General features: G+C 43.6%; 1 protein-coding gene and 1 non-coding gene across 2 annotated transcripts in view; both read left to right on the top strand.

The window, feature by feature from the left end:
* Positions 1-2,221: 2,221 nt before the first annotated feature.
* KIF5B (kinesin family member 5B) overlaps positions 2,222-17,044 on the top strand; it is a 48,416-nt gene continuing 33,593 nt past the window's right edge. Inside the window, exons 1-2 of the mRNA XM_062211137.1 lie at positions 2,222-2,444; positions 9,361-9,448. Coding sequence (XP_062067121.1) covers positions 2,319-2,444; positions 9,361-9,448 — 214 coding nt within the window. The 5' untranslated portion in view covers positions 2,222-2,318. The remainder of the gene's footprint in view (positions 2,445-9,360; positions 9,449-17,044) is intronic.
* On the top strand, positions 11,041-11,173 carry LOC133774048 (small nucleolar RNA SNORA9). Its single transcript, XR_009868026.1, has one exon. It is a non-coding gene; the product is annotated as a small nucleolar RNA SNORA9 (small nucleolar RNA).

The raw sequence follows: 17,044 nt of genomic DNA, 5'->3' as shown, positions 1-17,044 counted from the left end.
TATGTTCTAGACCTTCATAATCTTACTCACCACTCACTCACTGACTCACCCAGAGCAACTTCCAGTCCTGCAAGCTCCAGTCATGCTAAGTGCTCTATACACTTAAACACTTTTATATCGCATTTTTCCCATGTTTAGCTACACAGATACCATTGTGTTATAACAGCCTGCAGTATTCAGTTCAGTAACATCTGTACAAGTCTGTAACCCAGAAGCAACATGCTAAGCCACGTAGCCTAGGTACAGAGAAGCCTGTACCATCAAGTCGTGTAAATATACTCTGTGATGTCCACCATGTCATGGTGTATTACTAAATAAAATCTGTCTTTAGTACTTAAACCACAATTGGCTTGATCTTTGACAGAAGGCTAATAATGAACTGAAAACAGGAAAGTTTTAAAGACAGGGAGAATAGGCTTATTTGCTTCTTTTTTCTGTTCAATAAAGCTGAAAAAAAGCGAAATCAAAGATGTTGTAAGATGGTGATTGTGGGTAGCATCCAGGTGTTGGATGAAGTTGGAAACAATTCAGAGAATAAATGAACAATTAGTCTTAGGGAGAGACAGGATCAATTAGATATGATGGGGAAATCAGACAACATATAATGGGTTGTAAGCGTGAGAAAGCAAAAATGTGTTGTTCATTCATCAGCCTGGACCAACAGCTACGCAGAAGGCTAACTGCAAGGTGAACAGGAAACAGGTACTTCTCTCCAGGACATGTCACATCCATCAAGTCACAACAATGGCCTTTCCATCAATTTCTTACCCAGAAGCTTTGTTCTTTCGAACCACCGACTATCACAAACTACTGTTCGAAATTAAAGCAGTAAGGATAAAACATCCCACTCTGAGGAATCTAAGGCACAGAGAAGCAGCCTGGATTCCCAAGCCAGGTGGAAAAAGGGGTTTCTCCACATTAATTCTGTGGTATTCAAGGAAGCAGGACCTCTGCTCCCCTGTAGTTCAGACCCAAGGTTGGTGCCTTCCCTCAAAGCTCTGCTTGGCATGGCGCCTCTTAAATCGCCGCTTCATTTAACTTTTTTTTAACCCAAACTGCGCTTTCCCCAAAGCCCTGTGGTAACCCAGACCCACTCCCACGGGAGGACCCTTTATGGGTCCCATCTTCCCATGGCACCCATCTTCCAAACACAGGGGGCGAAGGCAACTCCGCCATGGTTTCCCCTTCGACCTGTAGACCACCGATTTCCCTAGGCCTCCTAAGGCCAGCTCTCCGTTGCAGGCCAGTCACTCCTCCGGAACTGGCACTGACCAGTTCCATCCGTTTACTCCCGGGGAGGTAGGTGGGCTCTCCGGTTCCCTGAGGATGCGCGGGCTGAGGTGGCGCTGCCACCTGATGGTCCCGGCCCCGGCCTACGCCTTTCTTCAGTGCCTACTTCATTCCTCAGGAGACACTGCCTTCTGTCTCCCCAGCCCGCTCTGAGGAGGGAGCAACCGCTTCCACCAGCGAGCCAAGTCCCACCTTCATTTCAAATCTTTCTTCCTGGCAACGCGCTCAAAAAAAAAAAAAAAAAAAAAAAAAAAAAAAAAAAAAAAAAAAAAAAAGATGGGCCAGGGAATTTTTTTTTTCTTTTCCTCAGACCAAAATGAAAGCGAACTCCTCCTTTTGGGGAGCCCGGTATTTCATTGAAACAAGCTACAGCTTTAAGGAGTTACCAACAACTTCTTCGTCTCCCAAAGAGAGCTAAATGGCTCTGGGGAACTCCGCGGCGGTCAGCAACGCCCCGACGGCCAGCATCCCCACAGCGCGCGGGAGCGTCCAGGAAAACTTAAACGCGCGACCCCGCCGCGGTGACGGCGCCGCCGCCGGCGCAGCCCGGGACCCCCAGCGCGCGCGCTGATTGGCCGCCGGGGCTCAGCGCGCCTGCGCAGTGCTGCTCCCGCGCCGCCCATCCCAGCGCCCGGGCGCCCGTCGCCGGCCTTAGCAGGGATCGGGCGGCAGCCGGCGCGCCGCGGGCGGGCGGGCGATTGGGAAGCCTGGTGGGCCCGGCCCGGTGTTCCCGAGGAAAGCAGCCAGGGGCCGCTTTCCTGCGCCCGTCTCCCAAGCCTCCCCAGCGCCCGCGGCCCGCGCAGGCCAGCCGGGGAGAAGCCGAGGGGCCGCGGCTGCCATGATGGATCGGAAGTGAGCCTGTGGGCGACGGCTGCCGGCGCCGGCGTTTCGAGTGCCTGCCCCTCGGCCGCGCCTGTCCGGGGAAGTGCCGGCGCGGCCGACCGCCGACGCTCGCGGCCCCCGGGACCCCAGACCGTCCGCTGCCTGCGAGACTGAGCGGCGGGGAGTGGCCCCCGGCTTCCAGGAACATGGCGGACCCGGCCGAGTGCAACATCAAAGTGATGTGTCGCTTCAGACCTCTCAACGAGTCCGAGGTGAACCGCGGCGACAAGTACGTGGCCAAGTTCCAAGGAGAGGACACGGTCCTGATCGCGGTGAGTGAGGGGCCCCTGCCCCCGGCTCGCGTCAGGAGCCCCGGGGCCCGGCCGGGTCGGGGGGTACAGCGAGGTGGCGGGGGTGCGGACCCCGCGACGGAGCCTTGGTGACCCCAGCCTCGCGGCTTCCGGGCACCCAGGGGACGGAGACGGCGCCGCCCCGCCGGCGGGCCAGGGTCGCCCCCACCCCGGCTCCGGGAGACGGGAGGCCCCCCGGGCTCGGTCGGGGACACTCCCCGACCTGGGGCGCCGGAGCGGCCGTGCGGGGAGCGGGTTTGGTGCGTGTTTGCCGGTGCTGGAGTTTGGGCGTGCGGTCACTGTGGGGATGCGCTGGGTGGGCGCGACTTCTCGGTCTGAAAAGTTCAGCTGCAAAGTGACCTGGGGGGCCGGCCAGCCCTTCTGTGCCGCAAGCCGTGAAGGTACCAGGTTTGTAGAAACGCAGAGCTAGGTGTTGAAGCCGACTGTCTCCGTGGCGGATCTTACCCGCCCAGCCGCCTTCGGAATGAATGACTTTCCACGTTAACAGTTACAGATGGCACATTGAAGACTGTCCAGAGAAACAGTGGGTTTTCCTCTGCCACTGATCAGTTTTGTTTAATCTTGTAACAGAGCTAGCTGAGTTCGATGGGGTCAAATAACGTGCTCAGAAAGATCCAGAATCTCATTCTGCTTTTTAATGGGGGGCGGGGGGACAGTCTAGGAAAAAAGCGTTTACTTCATATCAATGTATGATTTTTAAAAAAAAGATTCTAAAAAAGATAACTTGATAGGCATACAGGACTGTAGTTCTTTAGGGTTTAAAATGAAGGTTTGCAAAGTTCACATCTTGAAGACGAAGAGTTGTTAGGTCACTAACAGCTACCAAGTACTTCTGGGTAAAGATGTTAGGCCGGTTCTTTGTTAGCAAGTCCATTAGAAAAGCGCTTGGTATAAATGACATCATGGGAGGTGGAGAAGTCAGGCACAGTAATCCTTCTTCCTTTAGCGTGGTGTATTTTACATGGAATCAGTAGAAGCTTGCAAGGCCTGGATTAGTTGTCAAAACTTGAGGCCACTAGTTTCTTCAGGGTTTTTGTGGTTACTCAGCTTCATCTATGGTTGACTCAACAAACCACTTTTTCCTTTTACATGGTGTTAAGCTTCTCTTACGGATCCAGATTTCTGTGTGTGTATTGACACAGATCTCCAAGTATCACTAAGGTTCTTTAGGATTCATAATGTATTAAGATTGGGTTAGAAGGTAACCTTCCATTCTGGCACAAATATGACATAAAATATGAAGAGAGCTAAAAGAGGATGGGGTAATTACCACAAGAACCATGCATTTATTTTAGGTTGTTTTCCTTTGGGAAAGGTAAATGTGTCAATTCTGTTTTTCAGAATTTCTTTAGAACTGTAAGTACATTTAAATGCTAATGAAAAATAATGGATAGGTGATTGATTTGTGATTCAGTAGTCAACAGTTTGTGAATCTGTAGGTAAATTGATGAGCATTTTAGTCTGGTGTTTTAAAGTGTAAGCAAAAATACATTACAACCTTAAGAATTATAAAGCAACATGTCTAGTTCATTATTTTTAGGAACTGGTTTCTTGTATATAACTACGTTAATTGCACAGAAGTCTGGTAAATGAATTAATTTTAAATGCTTTGGGAATTCAAAAGGGCAATTAGGAGGAGTGAAATTAAGAAAATCATCTCTTGGTTTGTTTTTTTCATTTTATTGAATTCTGATCCTGACTCAGACTAAATGGGAGAGAATTGCTGCAATGAAGCATTTAAAACTAAATTATCGTAAACATGATTGAAGAAAATTTTGTACAGTCTTCTAGTTAAGTCAGAATCTAAAGTATTTCAGCTTATGATGTTACTGAATTATCAGTGCTCATGGAGAAAGGAGTTTTTAAGATTTCTGATTCTCTTCTAATTTCAGTTTTTAATATTTTGTCCAAGCTTTGTTCCTGTTAAGTCAGGATATCACATCTTTTGATTAAGTGTTTGGTGAGTGCTAAAAATATCACATTGAAATGAAGGAAATGAATATCATGAAAATTTTTAAATGGTACAAATGTAACTCACATATTTGCTTTAAATTAGAAAATTTGTTATCCACAAGGCAGGGAGGACAAAGGAAGCAGCATGTGGTTCAAGTGAACTTGCTAAAAATATCAGAAAAAGGTCAGGAAGAAAAATTACTGATGTGTATATTTATGCATCATAAAAGTAGTACTTGCTCATTTGATTAAGTATCCTTGCATATCATTGATCCTTTTATGGAGTACCATAGAGGTTGGCAGAACTAAAAACAGGCTGCTGTAGTTCATTGATACTAAGAGACTAAAACTAATCAGATCATCTTGCTCATTTCCTTGCCTAAAGCAAAACATGATTTGCCATGTCAGGTCGATGAGGATTTGGTGTGGTGCCCTCTTGTTTAAGAATGAAAATTGAAAGAGAAGAGGGAACCATCGTCTGTACCCTTACAGCTGTGGAATAGTATCCGCAACCGGTGGATAAGGAAGGAAAAATTTAACTTACAGTCCCCTGCGAAAAGATCACAATCCAGAATTCCAGACAAAGGCATGTCCCTGCCAGCAGGGTGTCCTTCATAACCAAATTTGGTGTTCAGCCTGCTCTGTGCAGACTCAAACAGGGTCGCTTCACTTAAGAAGTCTAAGGTATGGTTGCAGTTCAGATGCACTTACTCCTGTTTGGGTTGTTCCCCTGAAGCCCAAGTCAGATGTGAATGCATGTGATTCGTGTTTGTAAAATTGAAATCGGAAACTTTGGAGTGTTTGTGAAGATACTTAGAATTAAAGGCTGCATAATGTACATTTCAAGGCTGAGAACCAGATTTTTTAAACAAAGCTGTCCAGATATTGAGTTTTTCGTTGTTTATTTGAAAGATATAGACGTCCCTTGATGATAGGCTATTAGAGATAATTTTTTTGTTTTATGGAGTCTTTTTTAAACAATGATATAACCTCTAAAAATAGTCACTCACTTCCAGCTTATGTTTGTGTGTTATCTTTTAATCATTGTCATTCATTTTATTTTAGTAAGGGTGTGGTGATTGCATATTTTCTATGAGGTGTTGCTAGAGTAAACAGCTACATAAAGTACTTTTGAGGCACATTGCCCATTATTTCGGGCATGTCTTTGTAAATATGATTTGGAAGCACTTTTTTTGTTTTTTACTGATGTGAAAATTAAGGTATGACAACACTCAGTAGTGTTACTGTTCTTTCTATTTAAATGTTTTAATAAGATTTTTTATTTGACTTATTTTGGAGGGACACTTGTCTTCATTCTTTTACTATTTTCAATTGACTAAATTGTTTCTTATAAGCAAAATTAGAATCAACCATTATTTAACTTTTACTTTGATATTTTTTGCATGCCTGTTATTAAATGTTTATTTAAGCTATTTGCGATCTGGACTTCCCTATGAGATTATGAGTTCTTTAAGACTAGAGACTGGTTTCAATTCAATTAGTGTTACTTGATACCTATATTGGATATTGTTAGCTTAGTACTACCCAGCCTTATCCTGTATTACTTTTTGAGCCCTACAGTCTTCAGTATTATTTCTAAAATTGTATTGTTCATCTACAATATCTAAAATAGTAGCTAAAGAAATGTTTGCTTGATATTTTTAAGATTTTATTTATTCATTTGAGAGGAAGTTACAGACATTGAGAGGGAGAGACAGAGAGAGAAGGGTCTTCCATCCACTGGTTCATTCCCCAAATGGCCACAATGGCCAGAGCTGAGTTGATTTAAAGCCAGGAGCTTCTTCTGGGTCTCCCATGCAGGTGCAGGGGCCCAGGCCCAAGCGCATGGACCATCTTCCATTGCTTTCCCAGGCCATAGCAGAGAGCTGAATCAGAAGAGGAGCAGCCGGGACTCGAACCGGCGCCCATATGGGATGCCGGCGCCACAGGCAGAGGATTAACCCACTTTGCCACAGCACTGGCTCCTAGATTATCTTTTTTTAGCCACACTTGTTGAATTGACTGTTAATGTCTGATAGTTTCTTAGCAAAAGAATATTTGTACGTGTATCGTAGCTAAGGAATAATCAGCCATTGATGACATTTTAAACTGGTGGTAGAGTGAGGTCGTTTCAGTATATATTCATCAGGAATGCTTTCAGCTGCAAAGGGAAGACAACTGTGAACCTTAAAGAAGAAGCTGTTTTTCTCACGTAACAACAGCTAGAGAGAGGCCCTGATTCTGTGATACTCTAGTCATCTGGAGCCGGAGAAGCCGTTGACTTTTCATTGTCATATTTGTCTTGTTTGCAGGGATTAACGCTACAGCTCTCCACATTCACTCCAGCACGGAGAAAGGGCAGTTTCAGCTGAGATAGTCTCTTTTATCAGGAAAACAGCGCCCTTCTTTCTCAGAGACCTCCCAACAGACTTGCTATTATCCAGAACTGGGTCTTGTGACCGCTAGTTGCAAGGAGACTAGCCCAGCAGTGTGAGGTAGCAAGGGAAGGGAAATTGGGAATGGCTTTGGAGTGCCATTGTGAGTGTCTGTCTGCTGCCAGGCTCTGGGGAACAGGACTGGGGGCTACAGTTTCTGAAGAACACATTGTCACTGAAGAGTAGGAAGTATTCTGTAATGTCAAGGGTTATTTTTCCCCCTGAGATTGATTGTTTTATGCTTGTCATGTTTTAGTTTTCCACCACTAATGAAATCCTGACCATAGGCCGTTTAGAAAGAAAAGAGGTTTATTTAGTTCCCAGTTATGTAGGGTCAGAGTCCAGGCTGCATAGTGCTGGCTCCTGAGGTTGTCCCTGGGCTGCATCACCTCGTGGTGGGTAAGCAACCCCAGGAGCAAGCAGATTACGTCTGGACGTGGGAAGCAGAGAAAGAAAGGGGAACCAGACTTGCTCTGTTCATAAGCAACCTCTGGAGAGAACAAAGTGACGATGACCTAATGCACTGGCATCTTCTAATACACCATCCTGGGGACCAAGCCTTCAACACAGGGACCCTAGGGAGACACCAAAACCAAAATAGGTTTGGTGTAATATACTTCCTTTCCTTGAGAAAAAAACTAAACAGTAGGCAGGCTCTTAGAAATACCCAGAACCCCCTTACCTCTTGCTTTCTTCAGATGCTCACCCTCTCTCAAATTACTGGATTGCTCCTGTCAGCATTTAAATTTGCTCAGGCCTTGCCCGTCTTAAAAAAAATAACAACTTTTTTCCCTTGGACTCACAGCCAGATTTTCTTTTCTACTTGGTTACCTCCCAATCTTTTGTCAGCCCATTCCAATCTGACCTTTGTCATTGGATACTTTTCAGTTTTGTTTTGACCTCCTTAGAAATTCTTTTGACTTAACATGGAAACTGTGTTCTGATTTTTTTTCATTCTGTGCCTCTTGACTCCTCCTCAGACTGTATCAGTGGTTGTCTAAGAGTAGTCCTTGGGTTCCCCCGGATCCTTCTGGGGTGGTTGATAAGGTCAAAGCTATTTTCAAAATAAAATATTGTCTGTCTTTTTCACTGTGTTGACATTTGCATTTAATTCTAGCTCCTTGTACTTCAAACTTAACTTGCTTTGGTTTCTTGAATGCTATGAGTTCTTTTCTGCCTTGGGAACTTCAAGCTTCTTATTTCTAATGCCTGGACTGTTTTCCCTCATACAATCTCCCTTCCTCGTGACTAATATTGAAGAGAGTGACAGAGAGCTAGGTGCTGTTTACTCAGTTTTAAAATATTCCTTAAATATCCCTTCTCCAAGGGTTTTCCTGATACTGTTCTGCTCTCCCCTAGACTCAGTGCCTCTCGTGTACTCACACTCATTTGCATGAGTCAGTTCTAGTTATCTAATTGTCTAATTTTTACCCTGTTTTTACTTAGCTTCACAAAAGTAGATAGTGAATTTGTCATTCTGGGATGACATGTTGTGTTCTGTAATACTTATTAAATCAAAGAATGAAAACTTCTCAAAATCAACTGAAAAGCTCAATGAAATAGCAAAAGGAAGCCTGAATTATAATTTAATTTTATCATTAACAACTTTTTTTTTTCCAGGATGCTAGTTTCTTTACTGCTAAAATGATGTTAGTATTGAAAAATCTGAGGGAATTTTATGGAAAAATGGAATTAAATGATAAAGTTTTTTGGCAAGGAAATTTTGAAGTTCTTGCATAGTGTTTTCACAGTACATAGTTTTCATGAACATTTGAAGATACCTTGTAGAGTCTCAACACCTAACAGATTGGGCAGTCATTTAAAAAAAGAATGCATTCAGCCTTACTTGAGTGGCTATCACATTGTAGTTTACTACAGTAGGCCCTGGGAACATATCAAAGAATAAAATAGACATTCTTGTGAAATTTATCCTGCTGGATTTGTACATGGTGACCTCAAAAGTTACTTGTACTCAAAAGATTCTGTGATACAAAGTGATGATACTGGCTATACATTTTTGAAGATTAAATATCAGATAGTATATTTAAGGGAGCTTAGAAATACCTACTCACCTTGAGGGCCTGCACTGCGGCTCAACAGGCTAATCCTTCGCCTTGCGGCGCCGGCACACCGGGTTCTAGTCCCGGTCGGGGCACCGATCCTGTCCCAGTTGCCCCTCTTCCAGGCCAGCTCTCTGCTGTGGCTAGGGAGTGCAGTGGAGGATGGCCCAAGTGCTTGGGCCCTGCACCCCATGGGAGACCAGGAGAAGTACCTGGCTCCTGCCATCGGATCAGCGCGGTGCGCCTACCGCGGCGGCCATTGGAGGGTGAACCAACGGCAAAAGGAAGACCTTTCTCTCTGTCTCTCTCTCACTGTCCACTCTGCCTGTCAAAAATTAAAAAAATAAAAAATAAATAAATAAGTAAAAATAAGAAATACCTACTCACCTTTAATTATACGACTGAAACGCTTTGGCTTTTGTTTTGCAGTCCAAGCCTTATGCATTTGATCGGGTGTTCCAGTCAAGCACATCTCAAGAGCAAGTATATAACGACTGTGCAAAGAAGATTGTTAAAGGTAAATATACTTAACCTGTTGTCTCAGTAGTAAGTAACATTTTGTTGGTGATCTTTCCTACTCACTCAGTGTCACCTTTTTGTTTTCGTGGCCCTTTCGTCTTTTTTTTTTTTTTTTAAGAGAGAGATTTATTTATTTATTTGTAAGTCAGAGTTACACAGAGAGAGAGAGAGAGAGAGAAAGAGGGAGGGAGAGAGAGAGAGAGGTCTTCCATCTGCTGGTTCATTCTCCAGATGGCCACTAACAGTTGGAACTGTGCCGATCTGAAGCCAGGAGCCAGGAGCTTCCTCCGGGTCTCCCAGGCGGGTGCAGGGGCATGGCCCTTTCTTCTAAACTAATTGCAGTACAAAGTTGTTTGGATGATTAAACGGTAAATACTAGTAAATGTCGCTCAGAATCCATGGTTTAATTATATGTGGAGCCTAGAGAAGGGTGTTACAGGAATGATGTTGCCCACTTGTTCTCGAATGGTGTGTCTATTCAGTAGTCTTAGGAGAGTTGTTAAGGTAGCAGTTGAAGAAATAGAAGAGCGTGAAAATGAAAACAAAATGGCGAGGTGGGCTTCTGTAAAGTGTTAGCAAATGCCAGTCCGTCATTCTTCATTCCTTCATGTTCCTTCCCTTCTGGTCAGCAGAGAAGTCTCTTCAGGATTTAATAGGGATTGCCAAAGTGAGAAGGAAGCATTCCAGTTAGTACTGTTTACTTACTGTGATTATTTATTTGTTTAAGGATTTATTTATTTATTTGTTTGAAAGAGAGAGAGAGAGAGAGAGGTTTTCCATCCGCTGGGTCACTCCCCAGATGGCCACAACGGCCGGAGCTGCGTTGATCTGGAGCCAGGAGTCTCTTCTGGGTCTCCCATGTGGATGCAGGGGCTCAAGGACTTGGGCTATCTTCCATTGCTTTTCCAGGCCACAGCAGAGAGCCGGATTGGAAGAGGAGCAGCCAGGACTCGAACCAGCGCCCATATGGGATGCTGGTGCTTCAGGCGGCGGCTTTACCTGCTACGCCACTGCACCAGCCCCCTTACTGTGATTTTTAAAATTTTGTATTTCCTAAAACCATAGAACTCTAGAGCTGGACAAGGCATAGTTAATATAAAAATTTCTTTTATCAGAGGGATCTTAACATTTAAATAACTACTATGATTTATCTCATTTTTTTGACAGCTCTAGATGTTTAAAACATGCTTTTTAGATTGAGGCAAAATCTGTTTGGTAGCATTCAGTAGTTAGAGGAGTTGGAATTTAATATAAAAGTATGACTTAGGATTAGGTAGGAGCACATCCCAGTAACAGGAGAGAAAATAGAGTTTATGTGTTGCTTTATAGCTGTGATAGAGGGAAAATGTAGATGTTCTCTTCATGTTGGTTACTTATTGTCTGTGATATAGGAAGCATAGGCGTCACCGAGAGTGGGGGTGTGAAGAAATAGAAAAAGAGGTGAAATGCTGGATTAGGGTAGTGGAGCAGTGTTACCAGGTAGCACTAAGGGCCCTTTTGAGGTTAGCTGTCAGAAGGATTGAATTTCTCCGTTTGGAGTCTTGCCAGGTGAGTACAAAAGAGAGAAGGGAAAGAGAATTAAGGATGCATCAGGAAGCCTCCAGCATGCTTGGGACCGCTGTGACCCTGTGCATTCCCACAGTGCTTGCCAGAACAGTTTTGAAACGGTTTGAGGCCTTGCCCTGCTCCATCCAGTGTAAGGTTATAGAACTTTCAGACAATTGGGGGGTAAAAAAGGAAGAATTAATTAGGGTTCTAGAAGGAATTAGGATACCAGAAGGAGTAATAGAAGGTAACTCTGTGTGTGTGTGTATTTGTATTTGTATAATATTTGTTACAGAGGTGTTTTTTTTTTTTTAAGATTTATTTATTTATTTGAAAATCAAAGTTAAAGAAAGGGAAAGACAGAGATCTTCTGTCTGCTGATTCACTCCCCAGATGGCCACAACAGACAGGGCTAGGCCAGGCCAAAGCCAGGAGACAGGAATTTCATCCAGGTCTGCCACATGGGTGACAGGGGCTGAAGTTAGGCCTCTTCTGTTGCTTTTTCCAGGCCATTAGCAAGGAACTGGATTGGAAATAGAGAAGCCAGGACACGAACCAGCACCCCTGTGGGATGATGGCATCAAAAACAGCCTGTGCCACAGTGCCAGCCCTCATAGACAGACAGATCTTCTATCTATTGGTTCAGTGATTAGTCAAACAGGAAATGAGGCCATACTTTTTCCTTATGAAATTTTGCTATACTTATCTGTAGTTCCCATAATCTATAAATTTTTCTCCTTTTGAAAATGAGTGGGTCATTTGCAAATTACTCATCTTTTGTGTGCTTCCTTCTGTTTGTCTTTTAACACTTAGCTGTGAAAGTTTTCATTCCAAGAATGTAATTTTTTTGTTTTTTAAAGATTTATTTTGTTTGAAATTCAGAGTTACAGAGAGGGAGGGAAAAACGGAGATTTTTTTGTCTGCTGGTTCACTCCCCCAAATGACTGCAATGACCAGAGCTGGGCCAGGCCAAAGCCAGGAGCAAGGAGGTTCTTGTGGGTCTCCCACGTGTGTGCAGGGGACCAAGCACTTGGGCCATTCTCTACTGCTCTCTGAGGCATATTATCAGGGAGCTGGATAGGAAATGGAGCAGCTGGGACTCAAACTGTCACCCACGTGGAATGCTGGCATTGTAGGCAGTGACTTAACCTGCTGCACCACAATACCACACCTTATTCTGGTGATTTTTATCTCTCTTTCATATATCCTCCATTACATAGTCTTTTTATTGCAGGTTTATACCTACCTTTCTTACTCTTTGAGATAATTATTAGCCTGGTGTCTTGGGTCCATGTATCCTACTACTTCTGGTTTTATTACTGTTTATAATTCTAAGATGACATCATTTGTTTCCTGAGTTTAGTTTCCCCTTCCTTTTCTCAAAATTTCAGTCCCTTCATTGACATGTTCCCGCTTTATTGTCTGGAACCAAATTCAGGATAATAATTCCTTTCTTTTAAGTAATAAGTAAAGCATTGGAATCAGGCAGATCTAGAGAGAGGTCTAGGCTCTGTTTGACTTTCGGCAAGTTACTTGGCCTTTCTAAGTTTCTCACTCTGCAAAATAGGAGGTTACCTGAGGATTTAAGCACACAGTAGATGCTGGCTACTCATTGTCTGCTTCATCTTCTGGGAGAGTAACCATTCTTTAATTCAATCAATTGATGTATACTTGGGATAAGATCAGTCTAAGATGTTTTTCACTGTACAAAATTAAATTTCCAGCAAGTGTTCAAATGGGAGGTTTCTGTTTGTTATCTTTTTCCTCTTCTATGCCAGCTCTGTAATTTATATTAGGACAGTATCACCTGACTGCACCTTTTCCCTTCTGTCTTCACCCAGATGCTCTCTGCCAATGTAGTGGTCTCATGACAGAGTTGCCTCTGTATCTGCCTAGTTCACACCCCCATTTCGCAATAGCCAATACAAAACAGGAGATTGGAACTCCATCTGGGTTTCCTGCATGGGTGGCAGAGACCCTGTGGAACCATCATTTGTTGCCTCCCAGGGTATGCATTGGAAGCTGGATTGGAAGTGTGGTAACTGGGATGTGAACGAGGTACTCGGAAGAGGGGTGTGGGTGTCCCAAGCAGTAACTTAAGTCGTTGCCCCAAAATGGCTGTTCCTCAAAATTTGTTTTGCACCAAAATAAACTCATCTTCTGAGTCTGTTCTACTAACTTTTTGAAGTATCCTTGTATAGTAAGTTCAGTGGTTAAGAGCGTATCTCTGACACCAAGACTTTTTGGTTTGTATCACAGTTCCATTTTACTAGCTGTGAAACTGTAGACCAGTTATTTAACCTCTCTGTGCCTCAGCTTCCTCATCTTAAAATGGGACTCATTATAGAACCTTGCATTAGGAATAGGAACAATACTTGGAACCTGCGCTATCCCCACCCCACCATCCCCCATTTTATTTGAAAGGCACAGGGACTGAAACAGACCGTTTGCTAGTTCACTGCCCAAATGATTGCGTTAGCCAGGATCCTGGTACTTTGAAAGATCTCAAATAATATTATGTGTCAACTTTTTTTTTTTTTGTAATATTTATCTGTTTGTAAGGTAGAGTTAACAGAGAGGCAGAGGCAGAGAAAGAAAGGTCTTCCATCTGCTGGTTCACTGCCCACATGGCCACAGCGGCCGGAGCTGGGCTGATCGGAAGCCAGGAGCTTCTTCCAGATCTCCCACACAGGTGCAGGGGCTAAGCACTTGGGTCGTCTTCCACTGCTTTCCCAGGCCATAGCAGAGACCTGGATTGGAAGTGGAGGAGCCAAGTCTCGAACCAGTGCCCAAGTGGGATGCAGGCACTGGGAGCGGAGGCTTAGCCCACACCACCTGCCCCTGTCTGTAAAGTTTATTCATAGTTGTCCACTATCTCTCTCAAAAGGAAGACCAAAGTATATTTTAAAAGGGGAAGGAGGCCTTAGAAAGATGCTGTGTTAGTGATGGCGATGATCATTTCATAAGCATTTGAGTCCTGCTGGTGCCAGGCACTGTACTGGCGGCCCTGACCTCCAGGAGTTCACAGGCTGGTGGCGAAGGCACACTGGTAAATGCACCGTTAAGCACTCGGTGCTAAGTATTGTGATTCGGTGCAGGCAGCATACAGAGTGAGACTTCCACCCAGGTTTGTCTGGGGTCGTTCCGGGTTGGGTTAAAGGAAGCGGCGAAGCCTGAGCTGGTCTTGAAGGATGCACAGAGTAGGACCTGACCATTTCCCCAGCCAAGAGCAACCATGTGAGGAGGATACTCACTGAAGACACTGCATTTCATTATACAAATTTTACCTCAGGAAAATGTAATGTTAACTAATGTTATGGGGAAGTGTTTAGGTGGAAGTATACTGAAGTGTATTGATGTCTGCAGTTTACTTTGAAATGGCATTTTAAAAGATAAATGCATACGGGGTGCATAGATGATTAAAACAAACATAATGAAATGCTAGTGGTAGACTCTTAGTGTTTATGGGAGTGATCATTGTAAAATGCATTGTTTTTCTGTACATTAAAGTTTTTTATAATATAAGGATAAAATCGCTATAGAAAACAATTTGGGGCCGGCGCCGTGGCTCAATAGGCTAATCCTCCGCCTTGCGGCTCCGGCACACCAGGTTCTAGTCTGGTCGGGGCGCCGAATTCTGTCTTGGTTGCCCCTCTTCCAGTCCAGCTCTCTGCTGTGGCCCGGGAGTGCAGTGGAGGATGGCTCAAGTGCTTGGGCCTTGCACCCCATGGGAGACCAGGAGAAGCACCTGGCTCCTGGCTTCGGATCAGCGCAGTGCGCCAGCCGCAGCGTGCCGGCCGCAGCGGCCATTGGAGGGTGAACCAACGGCAAAGGAAGACCTTTCTCTCTCTCTCTCTCTCTCTCTCTCTCTCTCTCTCTCTCTCCACTCTGCCTGTCAAAAAAAAAAAAAAAAAAAAGAAAACAATTTGGAGATGGGGGAAAGTGATTGTGATTGTAGTTGGTCCTCTGTTTCTGAGTGTTCTGTACCCATGAGTTCAATTGATTGTACACTGAAAATACTAAGAAAACATTTAGTTCTATACTGCACAGGTAGTTTTTTTTTCTGTTTTTAATTTGATTTCTTTGGCATTTTTTTTTTAAATATTATCCATGAAATGCAATAAAACAAAGGCCACAGACATTCAAAAATTAATGTTTGCTTCTGGGAACAGGAAGTAATTTCAAGCCAGGTTTTTTTTTTCCCTCCTTTTCATTATTCCCTACACAATACAGTATAGTAGCTATTTACATAATATTTACATTGTGTTCAGTATTATAAATACTCTAGAGATTAAAGGTGTGTGAGAGATTGGGTCTAGAGTATCGAATACTGTACCCTCTTCTATAAGGGACCAGTATATCCAAGGAATTTGATATCCTGAAGGTTTCTAAAACCAATCCCTTTAGGATACCACAGGATGACTGTATGTTCCTAATGGATAAAAATGTTGAAACTGCACTGATGGATGGTTTACCTAGAAATCAGCTTACTAGTTGTATTTCCTGTACCCAGAACGGAGCCTAGGTCTTAGTGGATGCTCAGTAAACATTTCCTTGTTGAATATTCCATAATCTCTGTAAATATCAAGCTTCTAAGTTAGCCTTCAAGTGTCACATGGGAGCCTTTGTATACAATATAATTTCACATAGCACAAATAGCGCTTTAAGACCTTTCAGCAACTATTTATTTAGTGGACCTATTGTAGTAGCAGGATGATTGGGTCTTAATGTGAATAGACCTTTTAAAAATCTAACAAAAATTTTAATTTTATGCTTAGACTTTGTGATTGACTTAATCTTTTTAAAAGATTTATTTATTTATTTGAGAGGCAGAGTTACAGAGAGGTCTTCCATCCTCTGGTTCATTCCCTAAATGGCCACAACAGCCAATGGGATGCTGGTGCTTCAGGCCAGAGTGTTAACCCGCTGCGCCACAGTGCTGGCCCCCCACCCCCTCACTGTTTTCATCTGCTCTTTCCAGTGGAGTTTCTCTGGCTTCTTCTAGAAAATACTACAGTTGCATATTTTGGTTCTTGTCACCTAAAACAAAAAGAAGCATCCCCCCGAACTGGAAACCAAAAGGTTACCCTGTTTGCTCACTGTCTTTTTTTTTTTTTTTTAAGCATCTTTTTAAAAACTGGGGCACAACAAGGGCCAGAAAAGGTATTGTTTTAGTTTTGTAGGAACTATCTGATTGATTTTGAAGTAAGACTAAGCATTTTACACTTTTTGTAGGTGGAATAAAGAGGAAAGTGGTGTGGGTTTGTGAGGTTTAACCTCCCATTAACAAGTCTTATTTCTAAAAACCAATTCATAGCTGTATGTTAAATTGGCAGAAGCTATTTTTCTTTTATGTGACATAGAGCTTTGAAATATGGATGTAATGACATTTGAGATGTACACAGATATGAGATGGTTAATTGTAAGCCTTGGAATTTAATTTGTTTCTAAATTGACCCAACCCAATTTAATTTGTTTGCCATTTGAGCCCAACAGAAATTGCTTAGATAGGTCATCCCTAAAAATTAGTGTTAAGAATACATTATTGGCTGGCACTGCGGCTCACTAGGCTAATCCTCCGCCTGTGGCACCGGTACTCTGGGTTCTAGTCTCGGATGGGGTGCCAGATTCTGTCCTGGTTGCTCCTCTTCCAGTCCAGCTCTCTGCTGTCGCCCGGGAAGGCAGTGGAGGATGGCCCAGGTGCTTGGGCCCTGCACCTGCATGGGAGACCAGGAGAAAGCACCTGGCTCCCGGCTTCGGATCGGCGCAGCGCTGGCTATAGTGGCCATTTTGGGGGTGAACCAATGGAAGGAAGACCTTTCTCTCTGTCTCTCTCTCACTGTCTAACTCTGCCTGTCAAAAAAACAAAAAACAAAAAAAAAACCACCACATTATTTATTTCCTGTAATGCCTTCACGAATCCTTTACATACTAAACTTTGATGAACTCTTTCATGTTAGTATAAAGAAAATGTGAATCTACTACCATTCTGCTCACAAATATTTTATTTATAGCAGAATTGAGTGTGCATGGATTAGGAACAGGGTTG

The sequence above is a fragment of the Lepus europaeus genome, chromosome 14 (assembly GCF_033115175.1).
Source record: "Lepus europaeus isolate LE1 chromosome 14, mLepTim1.pri, whole genome shotgun sequence".
Taxonomy (NCBI): Eukaryota; Metazoa; Chordata; class Mammalia; order Lagomorpha; family Leporidae; genus Lepus; species Lepus europaeus.
The sequence above is the reverse complement of the archived record's forward strand: the minus strand, read 5'-3'. Positions and strand labels throughout refer to the sequence as shown.